Below are 23,522 nucleotides of genomic sequence, written 5' to 3'. Positions count from 1 at the left end.
GCACCTCTACAACTGAAGCTACATTTACATCCACAGTTGCAGACACAACAACCTCAACAATTGGCAGCACGGAGTCCTCCACTGTCAGCAGCACTACCGCTGAAGTCACTTCAACAAGTACAGAACCTAGCACCACAAGTGAAACCAGCGCAACAACAAGCAGTACTGAAGCCAGCACAACAGCTACAGAAAGCACCACAGCTGTTCCAACAACTGTAAGCAGCACAAGTGAAGCCAGCACCTCTACAACTGAAGCTACATTTACATCCACAGTTGCAGACACAACAACCTCAACAATTGGCAGCACGGAGTCCTCCACTGTCAGCAGCACTACCGCTGAAGTCACTTCAACAAGTACAGAACCTAGCACCACAAGTGAAACCAGCGCAACAACAAGCAGTACTGAAGCCAGCACAACAGCTACAGAAAGCACCACAGCTGTTCCAACAACTGTAAGCAGCACAAGTGAAGCCAGCACCTCTACAACTGAAGCTACATTTACATCCACAGTTGCAGACACAACAACCTCAACAATTGGCAGCACGGAGTCCTCCACTGTCAGCAGCACTACCGCTGAAGTCACTTCAACAAGTACAGAACCTAGCACCACAAGTGAAACCAGCGCAACAACAAGCAGTACTGAAGCCAGCACAACAGCTACAGAAAGCACCACAGCTGTTCCAACAACTGTAAGCAGCACAAGTGAAGCCAGCACCTCTACAACTGAAGCTACATTTACATCCACAGTTGCAGACACAACAACCTCAACAATTGGCAGCACGGAGTCCTCCACTGTCAGCAGCACTACCGCTGAAGTCACTTCAACAAGTACAGAACCTAGCACCACAAGTGAAACCAGCGCAACAACAAGCAGTACTGAAGCCAGCACAACAGCTACAGAAAGCACCACAGCTGTTCCAACAACTGTAAGCAGCACAAGTGAAGCCAGCACCTCTACAACTGAAGCTACATTTACATCCACAGTTGCAGACACAACAACCTCAACAATTGGCAGCACGGAGTCCTCCACTGTCAGCAGCACTACCGCTGAAGTCACTTCAACAAGTACAGAACCTAGCACCACAAGTGAAACCAGCGCAACAACAAGCAGTACTGAAGCCAGCACAACAGCTACAGAAAGCACCACAGCTGTTCCAACAACTGTAAGCAGCACAAGTGAAGCCAGCACCTCTACAACTGAAGCTACATTTACATCCACAGTTGCAGACACAACAACCTCAACAATTGGCAGCACGGAGTCCTCCACTGTCAGCAGCACTACCGCTGAAGTCACTTCAACAAGTACAGAACCTAGCACCACAAGTGAAACCAGCGCAACAACAAGCAGTACTGAAGCCAGCACAACAGCTACAGAAAGCACCACAGCTGTTCCAACAACTGTAAGCAGCACAAGTGAAGCCAGCACCTCTACAACTGAAGCTACATTTACATCCACAGTTGCAGACACAACAACCTCAACAATTGGCAGCACGGAGTCCTCCACTGTCAGCAGCACTACCGCTGAAGTCACTTCAACAAGTACAGAACCTAGCACCACAAGTGAAACCAGCGCAACAACAAGCAGTACTGAAGCCAGCACAACAGCTACAGAAAGCACCACAGCTGTTCCAACAACTGTAAGCAGCACAAGTGAAGCCAGCACCTCTACAACTGAAGCTACATTTACATCCACAGTTGCAGACACAACAACCTCAACAATTGGCAGCACGGAGTCCTCCACTGTCAGCAGCACTACCGCTGAAGTCACTTCAACAAGTACAGAACCTAGCACCACAAGTGAAACCAGCGCAACAACAAGCAGTACTGAAGCCAGCACAACAGCTACAGAAAGCACCACAGCTGTTCCAACAACTGTAAGCAGCACAAGTGAAGCCAGCACCTCTACAACTGAAGCTACATTTACATCCACAGTTGCAGACACAACAACCTCAACAATTGGCAGCACGGAGTCCTCCACTGTCAGCAGCACTACCGCTGAAGTCACTTCAACAAGTACAGAACCTAGCACCACAAGTGAAACCAGCGCAACAACAAGCAGTACTGAAGCCAGCACAACAGCTACAGAAAGCACCACAGCTGTTCCAACAACTGTAAGCAGCACAAGTGAAGCCAGCACCTCTACAACTGAAGCTACATTTACATCCACAGTTGCAGACACAACAACCTCAACAATTGGCAGCACGGAGTCCTCCACTGTCAGCAGCACTACCGCTGAAGTCACTTCAACAAGTACAGAACCTAGCACCACAAGTGAAACCAGCGCAACAACAAGCAGTACTGAAGCCAGCACAACAGCTACAGAAAGCACCACAGCTGTTCCAACAACTGTAAGCAGCACAAGTGAAGCCAGCACCTCTACAACTGAAGCTACATTTACATCCACAGTTGCAGACACAACAACCTCAACAATTGGCAGCACGGAGTCCTCCACTGTCAGCAGCACTACCGCTGAAGTCACTTCAACAAGTACAGAACCTAGCACCACAAGTGAAACCAGCGCAACAACAAGCAGTACTGAAGCCAGCACAACAGCTACAGAAAGCACCACAGCTGTTCCAACAACTGTAAGCAGCACAAGTGAAGCCAGCACCTCTACAACTGAAGCTACATTTACATCCACAGTTGCAGACACAACAACCTCAACAATTGGCAGCACGGAGTCCTCCACTGTCAGCAGCACTACCGCTGAAGTCACTTCAACAAGTACAGAACCTAGCACCACAAGTGAAACCAGCGCAACAACAAGCAGTACTGAAGCCAGCACAACAGCTACAGAAAGCACCACAGCTGTTCCAACAACTGTAAGCAGCACAAGTGAAGCCAGCACCTCTACAACTGAAGCTACATTTACATCCACAGTTGCAGACACAACAACCTCAACAATTGGCAGCACGGAGTCCTCCACTGTCAGCAGCACTACCGCTGAAGTCACTTCAACAAGTACAGAACCTAGCACCACAAGTGAAACCAGCGCAACAACAAGCAGTACTGAAGCCAGCACAACAGCTACAGAAAGCACCACAGCTGTTCCAACAACTGTAAGCAGCACAAGTGAAGCCAGCACCTCTACAACTGAAGCTACATTTACATCCACAGTTGCAGACACAACAACCTCAACAATTGGCAGCACGGAGTCCTCCACTGTCAGCAGCACTACCGCTGAAGTCACTTCAACAAGTACAGAACCTAGCACCACAAGTGAAACCAGCGCAACAACAAGCAGTACTGAAGCCAGCACAACAGCTACAGAAAGCACCACAGCTGTTCCAACAACTGTAAGCAGCACAAGTGAAGCCAGCACCTCTACAACTGAAGCTACATTTACATCCACAGTTGCAGACACAACAACCTCAACAATTGGCAGCACGGAGTCCTCCACTGTCAGCAGCACTACCGCTGAAGTCACTTCAACAAGTACAGAACCTAGCACCACAAGTGAAACCAGCGCAACAACAAGCAGTACTGAAGCCAGCACAACAGCTACAGAAAGCACCACAGCTGTTCCAACAACTGTAAGCAGCACAAGTGAAGCCAGCACCTCTACAACTGAAGCTACATTTACATCCACAGTTGCAGACACAACAACCTCAACAATTGGCAGCACGGAGTCCTCCACTGTCAGCAGCACTACCGCTGAAGTCACTTCAACAAGTACAGAACCTAGCACCACAAGTGAAACCAGCGCAACAACAAGCAGTACTGAAGCCAGCACAACAGCTACAGAAAGCACCACAGCTGTTCCAACAACTGTAAGCAGCACAAGTGAAGCCAGCACCTCTACAACTGAAGCTACATTTACATCCACAGTTGCAGACACAACAACCTCAACAATTGGCAGCACGGAGTCCTCCACTGTCAGCAGCACTACCGCTGAAGTCACTTCAACAAGTACAGAACCTAGCACCACAAGTGAAACCAGCGCAACAACAAGCAGTACTGAAGCCAGCACAACAGCTACAGAAAGCACCACAGCTGTTCCAACAACTGTAAGCAGCACAAGTGAAGCCAGCACCTCTACAACTGAAGCTACATTTACATCCACAGTTGCAGACACAACAACCTCAACAATTGGCAGCACGGAGTCCTCCACTGTCAGCAGCACTACCGCTGAAGTCACTTCAACAAGTACAGAACCTAGCACCACAAGTGAAACCAGCGCAACAACAAGCAGTACTGAAGCCAGCACAACAGCTACAGAAAGCACCACAGCTGTTCCAACAACTGTAAGCAGCACAAGTGAAGCCAGCACCTCTACAACTGAAGCTACATTTACATCCACAGTTGCAGACACAACAACCTCAACAATTGGCAGCACGGAGTCCTCCACTGTCAGCAGCACTACCGCTGAAGTCACTTCAACAAGTACAGAACCTAGCACCACAAGTGAAACCAGCGCAACAACAAGCAGTACTGAAGCCAGCACAACAGCTACAGAAAGCACCACAGCTGTTCCAACAACTGTAAGCAGCACAAGTGAAGCCAGCACCTCTACAACTGAAGCTACATTTACATCCACAGTTGCAGACACAACAACCTCAACAATTGGCAGCACGGAGTCCTCCACTGTCAGCAGCACTACCGCTGAAGTCACTTCAACAAGTACAGAACCTAGCACCACAAGTGAAACCAGCGCAACAACAAGCAGTACTGAAGCCAGCACAACAGCTACAGAAAGCACCACAGCTGTTCCAACAACTGTAAGCAGCACAAGTGAAGCCAGCACCTCTACAACTGAAGCTACATTTACATCCACAGTTGCAGACACAACAACCTCAACAATTGGCAGCACGGAGTCCTCCACTGTCAGCAGCACTACCGCTGAAGTCACTTCAACAAGTACAGAACCTAGCACCACAAGTGAAACCAGCGCAACAACAAGCAGTACTGAAGCCAGCACAACAGCTACAGAAAGCACCACAGCTGTTCCAACAACTGTAAGCAGCACAAGTGAAGCCAGCACCTCTACAACTGAAGCTACATTTACATCCACAGTTGCAGACACAACAACCTCAACAATTGGCAGCACGGAGTCCTCCACTGTCAGCAGCACTACCGCTGAAGTCACTTCAACAAGTACAGAACCTAGCACCACAAGTGAAACCAGCGCAACAACAAGCAGTACTGAAGCCAGCACAACAGCTACAGAAAGCACCACAGCTGTTCCAACAACTGTAAGCAGCACAAGTGAAGCCAGCACCTCTACAACTGAAGCTACATTTACATCCACAGTTGCAGACACAACAACCTCAACAATTGGCAGCACGGAGTCCTCCACTGTCAGCAGCACTACCGCTGAAGTCACTTCAACAAGTACAGAACCTAGCACCACAAGTGAAACCAGCGCAACAACAAGCAGTACTGAAGCCAGCACAACAGCTACAGAAAGCACCACAGCTGTTCCAACAACTGTAAGCAGCACAAGTGAAGCCAGCACCTCTACAACTGAAGCTACATTTACATCCACAGTTGCAGACACAACAACCTCAACAATTGGCAGCACGGAGTCCTCCACTGTCAGCAGCACTACCGCTGAAGTCACTTCAACAAGTACAGAACCTAGCACCACAAGTGAAACCAGCGCAACAACAAGCAGTACTGAAGCCAGCACAACAGCTACAGAAAGCACCACAGCTGTTCCAACAACTGTAAGCAGCACAAGTGAAGCCAGCACCTCTACAACTGAAGCTACATTTACATCCACAGTTGCAGACACAACAACCTCAACAATTGGCAGCACGGAGTCCTCCACTGTCAGCAGCACTACCGCTGAAGTCACTTCAACAAGTACAGAACCTAGCACCACAAGTGAAACCAGCGCAACAACAAGCAGTACTGAAGCCAGCACAACAGCTACAGAAAGCACCACAGCTGTTCCAACAACTGTAAGCAGCACAAGTGAAGCCAGCACCTCTACAACTGAAGCTACATTTACATCCACAGTTGCAGACACAACAACCTCAACAATTGGCAGCACGGAGTCCTCCACTGTCAGCAGCACTACCGCTGAAGTCACTTCAACAAGTACAGAACCTAGCACCACAAGTGAAACCAGCGCAACAACAAGCAGTACTGAAGCCAGCACAACAGCTACAGAAAGCACCACAGCTGTTCCAACAACTGTAAGCAGCACAAGTGAAGCCAGCACCTCTACAACTGAAGCTACATTTACATCCACAGTTGCAGACACAACAACCTCAACAATTGGCAGCACGGAGTCCTCCACTGTCAGCAGCACTACCGCTGAAGTCACTTCAACAAGTACAGAACCTAGCACCACAAGTGAAACCAGCGCAACAACAAGCAGTACTGAAGCCAGCACAACAGCTACAGAAAGCACCACAGCTGTTCCAACAACTGTAAGCAGCACAAGTGAAGCCAGCACCTCTACAACTGAAGCTACATTTACATCCACAGTTGCAGACACAACAACCTCAACAATTGGCAGCACGGAGTCCTCCACTGTCAGCAGCACTACCGCTGAAGTCACTTCAACAAAACTTACAGAACCTAGCACCACAAGTGAAACCAGCGCAACAACAAGCAGTACTGAAGCCAGCACAACAGCTACAGAAAGCACCACAGCTGTTCCAACATTGTAAGCAGCACAAGTGAAGCCAGAAACCTCTACAATGTGCAAGCTACATTTACATCCACATTGCAGAATACAATGTAACCTTTTTGGAAACAAAATGGCAGCACGATCTCCACTGTCAGCAGCACTTTCCGTTGAAGTGATTCAAAATTGTTTTGACATAACCTAGTTCACCACAATGTGAACACAATATACAACAAGCAGTACTTAAGCCATGCACAACAGCTACAGAAAGCACCATAAGCTGTTCCAACAATTTTAAGCAGCACTGACAATAGTTAAGCCTATAAAAGGTAGAGAACTGTGTGGTAAATTTAGACTCTGTCAAAGGATACAACTGAAGCTACATTTTCATCCACAGTTGTTAAACAACCTCAAAAAATTTAATAAATGTATTTACAAGTGAAACCAGTGTTTCAACAACAACGGTCAGTACTTAAAAAATGACCATGCTTCTGTGTGCTGCCGATCACATATTCTTTTTTATTTTTACATTATTTTCTTAAATGTGTAATTATCATAAACCTTGAAATGTTGCTATTTACTATAACAAGAAAAAATACTAGTTAAGGAAAGGTAGACTAAATTGTGTTCCCTAGGTACAATTTTTTTTTTGAGACAATCATCATATTCTGATGAACTTTAAGTACAAGACACCACAGGTTCTGTCGTAATATTTAATTTGTAAGTTTTACTTACTAGATACAATAAGGGATCACAAGGTCACTAACAACTAAATTTTGAATTAAACAAGATTATTTCATTTTTCCTATTTCCATTGTCGACGATCCTTATTCGTGATGTGATATCAGGCTATCACCTGTATAATGGGATGTTTACACTTCCTTAGCACTTTATTCTATCTCTGCCTTATTTACAGATTTGAGTTTTTTTGTAATAAATGCTGTATAATTTTAATATGAGGTGTCAAAGGTAAGGTTGTCATGCACAAAAAAAAATCGGGTAGTTTTTCACTGAGTACTTCAAAACTTCAACTGATAAGATATTTTTCTGACAAAGTTAATTTTTTTTTTACAATGAATTATAAATAAGAGGATTTAGATAATCTCAGTGAACAATAGACAGTTCAAAGCTCTCTAGTTTGGGTCAATATTCAACAGACTTAATTTTCAACGCGTTGAAGTCAAAAGCGATCAGAAAAAATACCCGGGTATAAATTTAAAGTTTTTACACTTGGTCTTAATTATTACATTTTACCAAGTACCCCTTATTCAATATTCAACGTTGAAAAATGAACATAGGTCAATTTTCAACAGGATAAAAATTCAATGTTATACCGGTCCGAAAATATGGGTTTTTTTTACTTTTAAATAGGATTTATGTCTAGTCTACTTCTAGAATACAGTTTTGAATAAGGAAATGAAAGTTTGTGGAATACCTGTGATATTTACGGATTTTCCCCGTTATTTCTCGCTCATGACAAGAAGCAGACGGCGAGTGTGATCGATTGGCAGGGGATGCTCACTCCTTTATGGCATCTCATCCCATCTCTGATGTCTTGGAAGTCCGTGTTTGCTCCGCTCCTATTTTGTATTGTTTTATGGACTTTTGATCATGAATACTGCTCATTATCTCAATATATTTCATTGTAACTGAACAACGCAGTTTTGTTTGCCTGTGGGGGTCGAAGTTATTTTGTGTTTCAGTCAATATTCAACTTTTCCTGCTTTTTAACATTTTTGTCAAAATATTTTTAGCATAACAAAGAGTGGTCTACAATAGCCAAATATTATCACGATGCTTTGTTTTGAAATCAAATGACCCGTTTTCTAGATTTAGGGGAAAGAAAGGACCTTGAACATAATATGTAAAGTGTACATTGTATGTATACATTTTCTTAAAATATTTTAGAATATGAAAAGCGTTTAAATTTTTAAAACGCAAGAACCTTTCGCCATATAAGATCATGAAGGGTATTTTTTAAAAAAATAATAACAAAAAGCTTGATTTGCAAAAAAGAAATCGATCATCTAACATTTGAAAATTACAACCCCCCCCCCCAATTTCTTCATTTTATTCATTAAGCTAGGTCGATATTGCTTAACACATCGCTAAACAAAACATAAGTATGATAAAAATGTGTCATGCTTACAATCTCGAGTCCGATTAAACAAATTATGACGTAGGCCACATCAGTGAAATAAGATAAGACTATACCTAAATAAGATTTGTCAGCAACCATGTAAAAAATATTTTTTTATGTTCTCTATTTCACAAAATACCTCAGCATGAGCTCATTTTGACTTTTTTAGGTAATTATACTGCTCGTGATTTACCAAGTTTTACTGAGTATATTTTTCCTACATTCGACATCATCAACTTGTAGGACAAATAGTGTAGGGAAACGGAGGAGGGGATAGATAGATAGATTGATTGTATGTTGTTTTACGTCCCTCTCGAGAATTTTTCACTCATATGGAGAATCCACCACTTGTCATTGGATAGCTGAAAATTTTGTCCTATACTCGGCACTTACAGCCATTGAGCAGTGAGGGGTCTTTTTCGTGTCAACACCTACTGCGACACGGGACCTCGGTTTATACGATTTCATTCAAAGGACCGGTATCCAGGTCCCAAAGTGGACCCGCGACGTAAGGATCAACTCCTTACCTCGCGAGTCTAGAGCAGATTGTATGTATAGATATGAAAATTGTTCAGTATTTAATTTTGAAGATTGTAAAGTAAAACAAACTGTCAATTTCTTTTACTGTACTGATGGGTTAAATCATATCTTGCACATATTACTAGTATAGTATCGCAGACTCGGTAGTATTTATGTGTCATGTGACCATGTGTCCTTCATTCCTTAAGTTTTTATGATTTTGCTGTAAAAAAAAGTATATTAAAGTACTTAAAGGGATTTCCTAGATATATCTTTCTTTTACTTATATGTATCTAGTAATTACAAGTTGCGTGACATTCAGAAATTAATGCGCACAGTATTATACATAATGATGAAAGCTAAATTTGAATGAACTAGAAGTATGGAAAGAATATACATGTACTAGTATTCTACATATCCACTTTTTTCTGAATAGGATATATTTACACGTTTCATTAAGATACAAAATCATTACGTTCAGTATCATATACCCATGGAAACTTCCCTAGCTATCCAATATTATATGCACATATGTCTAAATACATAAAACAAAACATACAATATCGTAGAAGAAAGGTTCTTATTGTTACACATGCGACACGTTTCTAATTAGAAATACATTTGAATATATCGTGGAGATATTCAAAACGGGCATTAAAGGAGCTTGTTGTTTGACTTAAATTAAATGTCATATATATTCATAAAAACAGCCATGTGTTAACTTTACAAAGACAAAGCGGACATCAAACTCTCTAAAATGAACAAATGAACATATTTAATTAAAAGTTCGAATTCGTAAACTATCAAACAAAACCAAACATCAAAAAGGAACGCCTAAAAGAATACAAATGAGCGACATTTACATCAACATTTGCAGACACAGCTACTGCAGGACCAACCTCTGTCAGCAGCACTACCGCTGAAGTCACTTCAACAAGTACAGAACCTAGCACCACAAGTAAAATAAGCGCAACAACAAGCAGTACTGAAGCCAGTACAACAGCTACAGAAAGCACCACAGCTGTTCTAACGACTGACAGCAGCACAAGTGCAACCAGCACCTCTACAACTGAAACTACATTTACATCCACAGTTGCAGACACGACAACCTCAACAATTGGCAGCACGGGGTCCTCCACTGTCAGCAGCTCTACCGCTGAAGTCACTTCAACAAGTACAGAACCTAGCACCACAAGTGAAACCAGCGAAACAACAAGCAGTACTGAAGCCAGTACAACAGCTACAGAAAGCACCACAGCTGTTCCAACAACTGTAAGCAGCACAAGTGAAGCCAGCACCTCTACAACTGAAGATACAAGTACATCCACAGTTGCAGACACAACAACCTCAACAATTGGCAGCACGGAGTCCTCTACTGTCAGCAGCACTACCGCTGAAGTCACTTCAACAAGTACAGAACCTAGCACAACAATTGAAAACAGCGCAACAACGAGCAGTACTGAAGCCAGCACAACAGCTACAGAAAGCACCACAGATGTTACAACGACTGACAGCAGCACAAGTGAAGCCAGCACCTCTACAACTGAAGCTACATTTACATCCACAGTTGCAGATACAACAACATCAACAATTGGCAGCACGGAGTCCTCCCCTGTCAGCAGCACTACCGCTGAAAACACTTCAACAAGTACAGAACCTAGCACCACAAGTGAAATCAGCGAAACAACTAGCAGTACTGAAGCCAGCAACACGGCTACAGAAGGAACCACAGCTGTTCCAACAACTGTAAGCAGCACAAGTGAAGCCAGCACCTCTACAACTGAAGCTACATTTATATTCACAGTTGCAGACACAACAGCCTCAACAATTGGCAGCACAGAGTCCTCCACTGTCAGCAGAACTACCACAGAAATTATTTCAACAAGTACAGAACCTAGCACAACAAGTGAAACCAGCGAAACAACAAGCAGTACTGAAGCCAGTACAACAGCTACAGAAAGCACCACAGCTGTTCCAACAACTGTAAGCAGCACAAGTGAAGCCAGTACCTCTACAACTGAACCTACATTTACATCCACAATTGCAAACACGACAGCCTCAATAATTGGCAGCACGGAGTCCTCCACTGTCAGCAGCTCTACCGCTGAACTTTCTTCAACAAGTACAGAACCTAGCACAACAACTGAAACCAGCGCAACAACAAGCAGTACTGAAGCCAGCACAACAGCTACAGAAAGAACCACAGCTGTTCCAACAACTGTAAGCAGCACAAGTGAAGCCAGCACCTCTACAACTGAAGCTACATTTACATCCACAATTGCAGACACGACAGCCTCAATAATTGGCAGCACGGAGTCCTCTACTGTCAGCAACACAGCCGCTGAAGTCATTTCAACAAGTACAGAACCTAGCACCACAAGTGAAACCAGCGCAACAACAACCAGTACTGAAGCCAGCACAACAGCAACAGAAAGCACCACAGCTGTTACAACGACTGACAGCAGCACAAGTGAAGCCAGCACCTCTACAACTGAAGCTACATTTACATCCACAGTTGCAGACACAACAGCCTCAACAATTGGCAGCACGGAGTCCTCTACTGTCAGCAGCACTACCGCTGAAGTCCCTTCAACAAGTACAGTACCTAGCACTACAATTGAAACCAGCGCAACAACAAGCAGTACTGAAGCCAGCACAACAGCTACAGAAAGCACCAGACCTGTTTCAACGACTGACAGCAGCACAATTGAAACTACATTTACATCAACAGTTGCAGACACAACAGCCTCAACAATTGGCAGCACGGAGTCCTCCACAGTCAGCAGCACAGCCGCTGAAGTCATTTCAACAAGTACAGAACCTAGCACCACAAGTGAAACCAGCGCAACAACAAGCAGTACTGACGCCAGCACAACAGCTACAGAAAGCACCATAGCTGTTTCAACGACTGACAGAAGCACATTTGAAACAACATTTACATCCACAGTTGCAGACACAACAACCTCAACAATTGGCAGCACGGAGTCCTCCACAGTAAGCAGCACTGCCTCTGAAGTCACTTCAACAAGTACTGAACCTAGTACCACAAGTAAAACCAGCGCAACAACAAGCAGTACTGAAGCCAGCATAACACCTACAGAAAGCACCAGAGCTGTTACAACGACTGACAGCAGCACAAGTGAAGCCAGCACCTCTACAACTGAAGCTACATTTAAATCCACAGTTGCAGATACAACAACATCAACAATTGGCAGTACGGAGTCCTCCCCTGTCAGCAGCACTACCGCTGAAGTCACTTCAACAAGTACAGAACCTAGCACCACAAGTAAAATCAGTGAACCAACAAGCAGTACTGAAACCAGCAACACAGCTACAGAAGGAACCACAGCTGTTCCAACAACTGTAAGCAGCACAAGTGAAGCCAGCACCTCTACAACTGAAGCTACATTTACATCCACAGTTGCAGACACAACAGCCTCAACAATTGGCAGCACAGAGTCCTCCACTGTCAGCAGCACTACTACAGAAATTATTTCAACAAGTACAGAACCTAGCACCACAAGTGAAACCAGCGAAACAACAAGCAGTACTGAAGCCAGTATAACAGCTACAGAAAGCACCACAGCTGCTTCAACAACTGTAAGCAGCACAAGTGAAGCCAGCACCTCTACAACTGAAGCTACAAGCACATCCACAGTTGCAGACACACCAACTTCAACGCCAGTCAGCACGGAGTCCTCCACGTTCAGCAGCACTTCCGCTGAAGTCACTTCAACAAGTACAGAACCTAGCACCACAAGTGAAACCAGCGCAACAACAAGCAGTACTGAAGCCAGCACAACAGCTACAGAAAGCACCACAGCTGTTTCAACGACTGACAGCAGCACAATTGAAACTACATTTACATCCACAGTTGCAGACACAAGAACCTCAATAATTGGCAGCACGGCGTCCTCCACTATCAACAGCATAGCCGCTGAACTCACTTCAACAAGTACAGAGCCTAGCACAACTGAAACCAGTGAAACAACAAGCAGTACTGAAGCCAGCACAACAGCTACAGAAAGCACAACAGCTGTTCAAACAACTGTAAGCAGCACAAGTGAAGCCAGCACCTCTACAACTGAAGCTACATTTACATCCACAGTTGCAGACACGACAGCCTCAATAATTGGCAGCACGGAGTCCTCCACTGTCAGCAGCACTGCCGCTGAAGTCACTTCAACAAGTACAGAACCTAGCACCACAAGTGAAACCAGCGAAACAACAAGCAGTACTGAAGCCAGTACAACAGCTACAGAAAGCACCACAGCTGTTCCAACAACTGTAAGCAGCACAAGTGAAGCCAGCACCTCTACAACTGAAGTTACATTTACATCCACAGTTGCAGACACAACAACCTCAACAATTGGCAGCACGGAGTCCTCTACTGTCAGCAGCACTACCGCTGAAGTCACTTCAACAAGTACAGTACCTAACACTACAATTGAAACCAGCGCAACAACAAGCAGTACTGAAGCCAGCACAACAGCTACAGAAAGCACCACAGCTGTTTCAACGACTGACAGCAGCAGAATTGAAACTACATTTACATCAACAGTTGCAGACACAACAACCTCAACAATTGGCAGCACGGAGTCCTCCACTGTCAGCAGCACAGCCGCTGAAGTCACTTCAACAAGTACAGAACCTAGCACCACAAGTGAAACAAGCGCAACAACAAGCAGTACTGACGCCAGAACAACAGCTACAGAGAGCACCAGAGCTGTTTCAACGACTGACAGCAGCACAATTGAAACTACATTTACATCCACAGTTGCAAACACAACAACCTCAACAATTGGCAGCACGGAGTCCTCCACAGTCAGCAGCACTGCCTCTGAAGTCACTTCAACAAGTACAGAACCTAGCACCACAAGTGAAACCAGCGCAACAACAAGCAGTACTGAAGCCAGCACAACAGCTACAGAAAGCACCACAGCTGTTCCAACAACTGACAGCAGCACAAGTGAAGCCAGCACCTCTACAACTGAAGCTACATTTACATCCACAGTTGCAGATACAACAACATCAACAATTGGCAGCACGGAGTCCTCCCCTGTGAGCAGCACTACTGCTGAAGTCACTTCAACAAGTACAGAACCTAGCACCACAAGTGAAATCAGTGAAACAACAAGCAGGACTGAAGCCAGCAACAATGCTTCAAAAGGAACCACAGCTGTTCCAACAACTGTAAGCAGCACAAGTGAAGCCAGCACCTCTACAACTGAAGCTACATTTACATCCACAGTTGCAGACACAACAGCCTCAATAATTGGCAGCACGGAGTCCTCCTCTGTCAGCAGCACAGCCGCTGAACTCACTTCAACAAGTACAGAACCTAGCACAACAACTGAAACCAGCGCAACAACAAGCAGTACTGAAGCCAGCACAACAGCTACAGAAAGCACAACAGCTGTTCCAACAACTGTAAGCAGCACAAGTGAAGCCAGCACCTCTACAACTGAAGCTACATTTACATCCACAGTTGCAGACACGACAACATCAACAATTGGCAGCAAGGTGTCCTCCACTGTCAGGAGCACTGCCGCTGAAGTCACTTTAACAAGTACAGAACCTAGCACAACAACTGAAACCAGCGCATCAACAAACAGTACTGAAGCCAGTACAACAGCTACAGAAAGCACCACAGCTGTTCCAACAACTGTAAGCAGCACAAGTGAAGCCATCACCTCTGCAACTGAAGCTACATTTACATCCACAGTTGCAGACACAACAGCCTCAACAATTGGCAGCACGGAGTCCTCCACTGTCAGCAGTACTACTACAGAAATTATTTCAACAAGTACAGAACGTAGCACCACAAGTGAAACCAGCGAAACAACAAGCAGTACTGAAGCCAGTACAACAGCTACAGAAAGCACCACAGCTGTTTCAACGACTGACAGCAGCACAAGTGAAGCCAGCACCTCTACAACTGAAGCTACATTTACATCCACAGTTGCAGACACAACAGCCTCAACAATTGGCAGCACGGAGTCCTCTACTGTCAGGAGCACTACCGCTGAAGTCACTTCAACAAGTACAGTACCTAGCACCACAAGTGAAACCAGTGCAACAACAAGCAGTACTGAAGCCAGCACAACAGCTACAGAAAGCACCATAGCTGTTTCAACGACTGACAGCAGCACATTTGAAACAACATTTACATCCACAGTTGCAGACACAACAACCTCAACAATTGGCAGCACGGAGTCCTCCACAGTAAGCAGCACTGCCTCTGAAGTCACTTCAACAAGTACTGAACCTAGTACCACAAGTAAAACCAGCGCAACAACAAGCAGTACTGAAGCCAGCATAACAGCTACAGAAAGCACCACAGCTGTTACAACGACTGACAGCAGCACAAGTGAAGCCAGCACCTCTACAACTGAAGTTACATTTACATCCACAGTTGCAGATACAACAACATCAACAATTGGCAGTACGGAGTCCTCCCCTGTCAGCAGCACTACCGCTGAAGTCACTTCAACAAGTACAGAACCTAGCACCACAAGTAAAATCAGTGAAACAACAAGCAGTACTGAAACCAGCAACACGGCTACAGAAGGAACCGCAGCTGTTCCAACAACTGTAAGCAGCACAAGTGAAGCCAGTACCTCTACAACTGAAGCTACAAGCACATCCACAGTTGCAGACACACCAACTTCAACGCCAGTCAGCACGGAGTCCTCCACTGTCAGCAGCACTACTACAGAAATTATTTCAACAAGTACAGAACCTAGCACCACAAGTGAAACCAGCGAAACAACAAGCAGTACTGAAGCCAGTACAACAGCTACAGAAAGCACCACAGCTGTTCCAACAACTGTAAGCAGCACAAGTGAAGCCAGCACCTCTACAACTGAAGCTACATTTACATCCACAGTTGCAGACACAACAGCCTCAACAATTGGCAGCACGGAGTCCTCCACTGTCAGCAGCACAGCCGCTGAAGTCATTTCAACAAGTACAAAACCTAGCACCACAAGTGAAACGAGCGCAACAACAAGCAGTACTGACGCCAGCACAACAGCTACAGAAAGCACCACAGCTGTTTCAACGACTGACAGCATCACAATTGAAACTACATTTACATCCACAGTTGCAGACGCAAGAACCTCAACAATTGGCAGCACGGAGTCCTCCACAGTCAGCAGCATTGCCTCTGAAGTCACTTCAACAAGTACAGAACCTAGTACCACAAGTAAAACCAGCGCAACAACAAGCAGTACTGAAGCCAGCATAATAGCTACAGAAAGCACCACAGCTGTTACAACGACTGACAGCAGCGCAAGTGAAGCCATCACCTCTACAACTGAAGCTACATTTACATCCACAGTTGCAGACACAACAGCCTCAATAATTGGCAGCACGGAGTCCTCCACTGTCAACAGCACAGCCGCTGAACTCACTTCAACAAGTACAGAGCCTAGCACAACTGAAACCAGTGAAACAACAAGCAGTACTGAAGCCAGCACAACAGCTACAGAAAGCACAACAGCTGTTCCAACAACTGTAAGCAGCACAAGTGAAGCCAGCACCTCTACAACTGAAGCTACATTTACATCCACAGTTGCAGACACACCAACTTCAACGCCAGTCAGCACGGAGTCCTCTACTGTCAGCAGCACTACCGCTGAAGTCACTTCAACAAGTACAATACCTAGCACTACAATTGAAACCAGCGCAACAACAAGCAGTACTGAAGCCAGCACAACAGCTACAGAAAGCACCAGACCTGTTTCAACGACTGACAGTAGCACAATTGCAACTACATTTACATCAACAGTTGCAGACACAACAACCTCAACAATTGGCAGCATGGAGTCCTCCACTGTCAGCAGCACAGCCGCTGAAGTCATTTCAACAAGTACAGAACCTAGCACCACAAGTGAAACCAGCGCAACAACAAGCAGTACTGAAGCCAGCACAACAGCTACAGAAAGCACCACAGCTGTTTCAACGACTGACAGCAGCACAATTGAAACAACATTTTCATCCACAGTTGCAGACACAAGAACCTCAACAATTGGCAGCACGGTGTCCTCCACTGTCAGCAGCACTGCCGCTGAAGTCACTTCAACAAGTACAGAACCTAGCACCACAAGTAAAACCAGTGAAACAACAAGCAATACTGAAGCCAGCAACAATGCTACAGAAGGAACCACAGCTGTTCCAACAACTGTAAGCAGCACAAGTGAAGCCAGCACCTCTACAACTGAAGCTACATTTACATCCACAGTTGCAGACACAACAGCCTCAACAATTAGCAGCACAGAGTCCTACACTGTCAGCAGCACTACTACAGAAATTATTTCAAAAAGTACAGAACCTAGCACCACAAGTGAAACCAGCGAAACAACAAGCAGTACTGAAGCCAGTACAACAGCTACAGAAAGCACCACAGCTGTTCCAACAACTGTAAGCAGCACAAGTGAAGCCAGCACCTCTACAACTGAAGTTACATTTACATCCACAGTTGCAGACACAACAACCTCAACAATTGGCAGCACGGAGTCCTATACTGTCAGCAGCACTACCGCTGAAGTCACTTCAACAAGTACAGAACCTAACACTACAATTGAAACCAGCACAACAACAAGCAGTACTGAAGAAAGCACAACAGCTACAGAAAGCACCAGAGCTGTTTCAACGACTGACAGCAGCACAAGTGAAACTACATTTACATCAACAGTTGCAGACACAACAACCTCAACAATTGGCAGCACGGAGTCCTCCACTGTCAGCAGCACAGCCGCTGAAGTCATTTCAACAAGTGCAGAACCTAGCACCACAAGTGAAACCAGCGCAACAACAAGCAGTACTGACGCCAGCACAACAGCTACAGAAAGCACCAGAGCTGTTTCAACGACTGACAGCAGCACAATTGAAACTACATTTACATCCACAGTTGCAGACACAACAACCTCAACAATTGGCAGCACGGAGTCCTTGACAGTAAGCAGCTCTGCCTCTGAAGTCACTTCAACAAGTACTGAACCTAGTACCACAAGTAAAACCAGCGCAACAACAAGCAGTACTGAAGCCAGCATAACAGCTACAGAAAGCACCAGAGCTGTTACAACGACTGACAGCAGCACAAGTGAAGCCAGCACCTCTACAACTGAAGCTACATTTAAATCCACAGTTGCAGATACAACAACATCAACAATTGGCAGTACGGAGTCCTCCCCTGTCAGCAGCACTACCGCTGAAGTCACTTCAACAAGTACAGAACCTAGCACCACAAGTAAAATCAGTGAAACAACAAGCAGTACTGAAACCAGCAACAAGGCTACAGAAGGAACCACAGCTGCTCCAACAACTGTAAGCAGCACAAGTGAAGCCAGCACCTCTACAACTGAAGCTACATTTACATCCACAGTTGCAGACACAACAGCCTCAATAATTGGCAGCACGGAGTCCTCCTCTGTCAGCAGCACAGCCGCTGAACTCACTTCAACAAGTACAGAACCTAGCACAACAACTGAAACCAGCGCAACAACAAGCAGTACTGAAGCCAGCAACACGGCTACAGAAGGAACCACAGCTGTTCCAACAACTGTAAGCAGCACAAGTGAAGCCAGAACCTCTACAACTGAAGTTACAAGTACATCCACAGTTGCAGACAGAACAACCTCAACAATTGGCAGCACGGAGTCCTCTACTGTCAGCAGCACTACCGCTGACGTCATTTCAACAAGTACAGAACCTAGCACTACAATTGAAACCAGCGCAACAACAAGCAGTACTGAAGCCAGCACAACAGCTACAGAAAACACCACAGCTGTTCCAACAACTGTAAGCAGCACAAGTGAAGCCAGCACCTTTAAAACTGAAGCTCTATTTTCATCCACTGTTGCAGACACAACAACCTCAACAATTGGCAGCACAGAGTCCTCCACTGTCAGTAGCACTACCGATGAAGTCACTTCAACAAGTACAGAACCTAGCACCACAAGTGAAACCAGCCCAACAACAAGCAGTACTGACGCCAGCACAACAGCTACAGAAAGCACCACAGCTGTTTCAACGACTGACAGCAGCACAATTGAAACTATATTTACATCAACAGTTGCAGACACAACAACCTCAACAATTGGCAGCACGGAGTCCTCCACTGTCAGCAGCACTACTGCTGAAGTCACTTCAACAGGTACAGATTCTAGCACCACAAGTGAAATCAGCGCAACAACAAGCAGTACTGAAGACAGCACAACAGCTACAGAAAGCGCCACAGCTGTTTCAACAACTGTAAGCAGCACAAGTAAAGCCAGCACATCTACAATTGAAACTACATTTACATCCACAGTTGCAGACACAACAACCTCAACAATTGGCATCACGGAGTCCTCCACTGTTAGCAGCACTACCGCTGAAGTCACTTCAACAAGTACAGAACCTAGCACCACAAGTGAAACCAGCGAAACAACAAGCAGTACTGAAGCCAATATAACAGCTACAGAAAGCACCACAGCTGTTCCAACGACTGACAGCAGCACAAGTGAAGCCAGCACCTCTGCAACTGAAGCTACATTTGTATCCACAGTTGCAGACACAACAGCCTCATTAATCGGCAGCACGGAGTCCTCCACTGTCAGCAGCACAGCCACTGAACTCACTTCAACAAGTACAGAACCTAGCACCACAAGTGAAATCAGCGCAATAACAGGCAGTATTGAAGCCAGCACAACAGCTACAGAAAGCACCACAGCTGTTCCAACAACTGTAAGCAGCACAAGTGAAGCCAGCACCTCTACAACTGAAGCTACATTTATATCCGCAGTTGCAGACACAACAACCTCAACAATTGGCAGCACGGAGTCCTCCACTGTCAGCAGCACTACCGCTGAAGTCACTTCAACAAGTACACAACCTAGCACCACAAGTGAAACCAGCGCAACAACAAGCAGTACTGAAGCCAGCACAACAGCTACAGAAAGCACCACAGCTGTTCCAACAACTCTAAGCAGCACAACATTTGCAGCTAACACTTCTGCAACACACTTTCTTTCAACCTCTGTTGAAGAAGGCGAGTTTTCAATTGATCTTTTTTTATGTTTTACATAACATTTGCACATTCCAGAATATTTTTAAGTCACGTGTAATGTGGTGAGTTATGTAATATATATGTCTGTTTACCTATCACTTATTAAATAAAGATGTTTTACACATATTTTGACATACTGAAGTATACAGCTGCATGGATGTGTAGAGCAAATCACGCTTACTACTTTTTATAGGCATCCTAGAAAACATAAAAATCACTTTTCCTTGAAATTAACCATCTTTCTTACCTTTGGTTGGATGTATTTATGTATCACTAACAATAAGTTCTATTTTGTATTTATAACATTTTACTTTGACTAAAAAGCTTTATCTAGTTGTCAGGTCACGTTAAGTTTAAGTTTGCATGTTGGGATCGATACATCGTCGCAAACCACGGCCAAAATGTACGATCCTCTCCCATCCTGGCCGCAGTTGCATGAGAAGAAAATTTTCGAAGCTCATTATAATATTGACCAACGCGAGTAAAACATAGTCGGATAATGAAGTTTGATGCGAACTTTCAATACCCAATCGCAGTGTACGATGGAAACAAAACTTGTCATTGACTGAATATACATATATATATATATGACGTCACAATAGAGAAACGTAATTATTCAAGATCACGACACTTTTTGTGAGGCACGGATAGGAGAGAGCTATATGCAGACTACGAACCGTGGCTTGAGACGATGGGATCGATATCACTTTTATTTAACAATTCAAATAACAAATAACTATTTCTAAAATATTTTGATATACATGTACTAGTAATTGCTATCTTTCTTTGATGTTAAAAATTCTATAATTCTTTTATAATTTTATTGGACATTATTGTTAAAGACTTTAATTTAAAAAAAATCAATTTACGCGTTTAAACTTATTCATATTACTAATATTTAAATAATTAAAATTTTCGTATATTTTGGAAAAAGTGTTTATCGTTAGCTCTTCAATCCTGTATTTATCTTTAATTTATTAAAACCTTACATGTCTTTTACGACAGGAACGAGAACAACGCGTACATCAGGAAGCAGTCCCGAAAGTAGTACCTCTGGATTCACAACAACAACGGAAACGATTTCGAGCACAACTATAGTACCCTTAACTACGGTGTCAATAGCAGGTACTACTTTTTTCATTGAAATGCTACATATTTCTTTTGAAATGTGTAGTTTCAGCTGAAAAGCACATGTAAGACTTTACACTATATATAATATACATCTCTCTCTCTCTCTCTCTCGCGTATTATTTTTTTTATTTAAAATATTTAATCGATGTAATTAAACAGAATCCACTACATTACACCCCTTTGGATCCGCGGCAGGAGATACAGAAGGTGGAGCGGGTGACGATCTTTTGGTTGCTGTCCTGGACAACCCAATAGGAGTCACGTGTGACTGCGTAGTTTCCAACAGAATTTTTGTGAGTATCAATGTAGCGGTACTATTGAAATTCAGTACAAAATTCAAAATTAACCCTGGCAGTACTGAGTAAAGCATAAAAGTCTTAAATGTCTCAGTTGCTTATAGCATAATATTTCAGAACATAAAGCGTGCATATAATAATGTTAAATCAAGGAATTAATCGACAAAAGTTTATCTGTTAGCTGTATTGGCTGACAATGTTTGTGTTGTGAATTCGATGAACAGTTGTCCAAATTCAAGTTATATATTGTAACAGCTAAGCCTATGTATACAGTAATAGTCAATATATAATACACAGTCACACTTGAAAGCTTATTCAATATCAGCTACTTGATTCAGATGTAGGAGCAATCATAGGCGTAGTCACAGGGGGGTCAGCGGGGGCACTAGCCCCCCCCACTTTCAGATGTGGGGGGGCAAGAGTATGTCTGTGCCCCCCCACTTTTTAAAAGAAGAAGAAAATCACAGCTAATTTCCCCAACATTACCTTTACTATAGGAAATATTCATTGAATGGATCCCCCCCCCCACTTTTTGACCCTTGTACAATTGGATTTGACAGTAACTTGCCTTTGAAAAAGTTGTCCTTATTTTCGAGTTTGGGGAACTTTCAGCTTTTTTTTTTTTTTTTTTTTTTTTTTTTGCTTGTAAAATAATTTCTGGAGTTGAGCCCCCCCCCCCACTTTTAAGTTTTTTTTTTTTTTTTTTTTCCTTTTTTCTGCTTGTCAAAGAATTTCTGGAGTTGAGCCCCCCCACTTTTAAGTTTGTGACTACGCCTCTGGCAATTTTTGCTGAAACATATTCATTTTGTTAACGCAACTTCTAAACTGTCATTCCATGAAATTTTACAGAACTTTTTACAAAATCCCATTAATATTTTCCACTGCCTTTCTCGAAATGCACTCTACCGTTATCGTAGTTAAGGGAACAGGGAATATACATGTATTATTTTGTAAGTTCAGTGCCCTAACTGCCCTTAATTTATAATACATGTGTATCCCTATTCTTTTGAAAATAATATTAAAATGAATGTGGAGCATGCAGGACACAACACGTTGAATTGTATTTAGTCTACACTGGCTACACAGCCCTTTTTCCCAAACATAACTTACTTTTTACCACTGATAACGTTCATTGAAAGGCCGGTTGCCCCCCCCCCCCCCCCCCGCCTTTGTTACAGTAAGGTCAAAAAAGGGTAATGTAGCATTTCAGGAAGAAAATATTGGTACTGATTGAACCCCCCCCCCCCCCAACGAAACAAGATTTTGGAGTCTAGGCGATGTCCTTTTTTTTGGGGGGGGGGGGGTGCCAACTTTTTAATTCAGGTAAATTGTTTTTTTTTCTCTGACTGGCCCCTCCCAATTTCAAAAACGACGCTATGTCACTGTACCTGCATGATCAGAATGCGAAATAGGCCTACAACAAACATGACAAAGAAAAGGCGCTACACACCTGTGATCCTGAGGGAAGTCGGATTTCGTCTCTATCAGTATTTCGGGCTCTTGTATATAATTATGCCATAACGACCGAAAATTACTTTACTTCATCATTTCCGCTTCTGTCCATGTATGTAATCGTGTGTGTAACTGTTGAAAGGGTGCCATTCGTGTCACACATTTCGTCCCCTGATGTGATTTTTAATTATCAAGAAAGTCGAATGTGCGCTAGTAAGAGTTAATCTTTTCCTTCAAAAAGTGGCGGGAGTTTGACAGAACGGTAGCTATAAGATGCTGAGCTATGATTAACATTTAGTGATATAAGTTGCTTATAAGTGGTAAGTTCGTGACCCATTTATTTAGCTTCATGTT

General features: G+C 44.0%; 1 protein-coding gene across 1 annotated transcript in view; it reads left to right on the top strand.

Moving 5' to 3' along the window:
• The window catches only part of LOC134257096 (pneumococcal serine-rich repeat protein-like), a gene marked incomplete at its 5' end in the record, with an annotated part of 115,429 nt that overhangs the window by 2,170 nt on the left and 89,737 nt on the right, over positions 1 to 23,522 (top strand). The window contains 8 exons of the mRNA XM_062739739.1: positions 816 to 1,166; positions 2,067 to 3,080; positions 5,961 to 6,011; positions 6,436 to 6,616; positions 10,114 to 14,761; positions 14,852 to 20,271; positions 21,295 to 21,414; positions 21,580 to 21,713. Coding sequence (XP_062595723.1) covers positions 816 to 1,166; positions 2,067 to 3,080; positions 5,961 to 6,011; positions 6,436 to 6,616; positions 10,114 to 14,761; positions 14,852 to 20,271; positions 21,295 to 21,414; positions 21,580 to 21,713 — 11,919 coding nt within the window. The remainder of the gene's footprint in view (positions 1 to 815; positions 1,167 to 2,066; positions 3,081 to 5,960; positions 6,012 to 6,435; positions 6,617 to 10,113; positions 14,762 to 14,851; positions 20,272 to 21,294; positions 21,415 to 21,579; positions 21,714 to 23,522) is intronic.

Source organism: Saccostrea cucullata, unplaced genomic scaffold, assembly GCF_032062105.1.
Source record: "Saccostrea cucullata isolate Sc308-1 unplaced genomic scaffold, CSIRO_AGI_Scuc_v1 ctg14, whole genome shotgun sequence".
In the NCBI taxonomy this organism is placed as follows: domain Eukaryota; kingdom Metazoa; phylum Mollusca; class Bivalvia; order Ostreida; family Ostreidae; genus Saccostrea; species Saccostrea cuccullata.
Note: the sequence above shows the minus strand (reverse complement) of the source record. Positions and strands in the feature narration are given on the sequence as shown.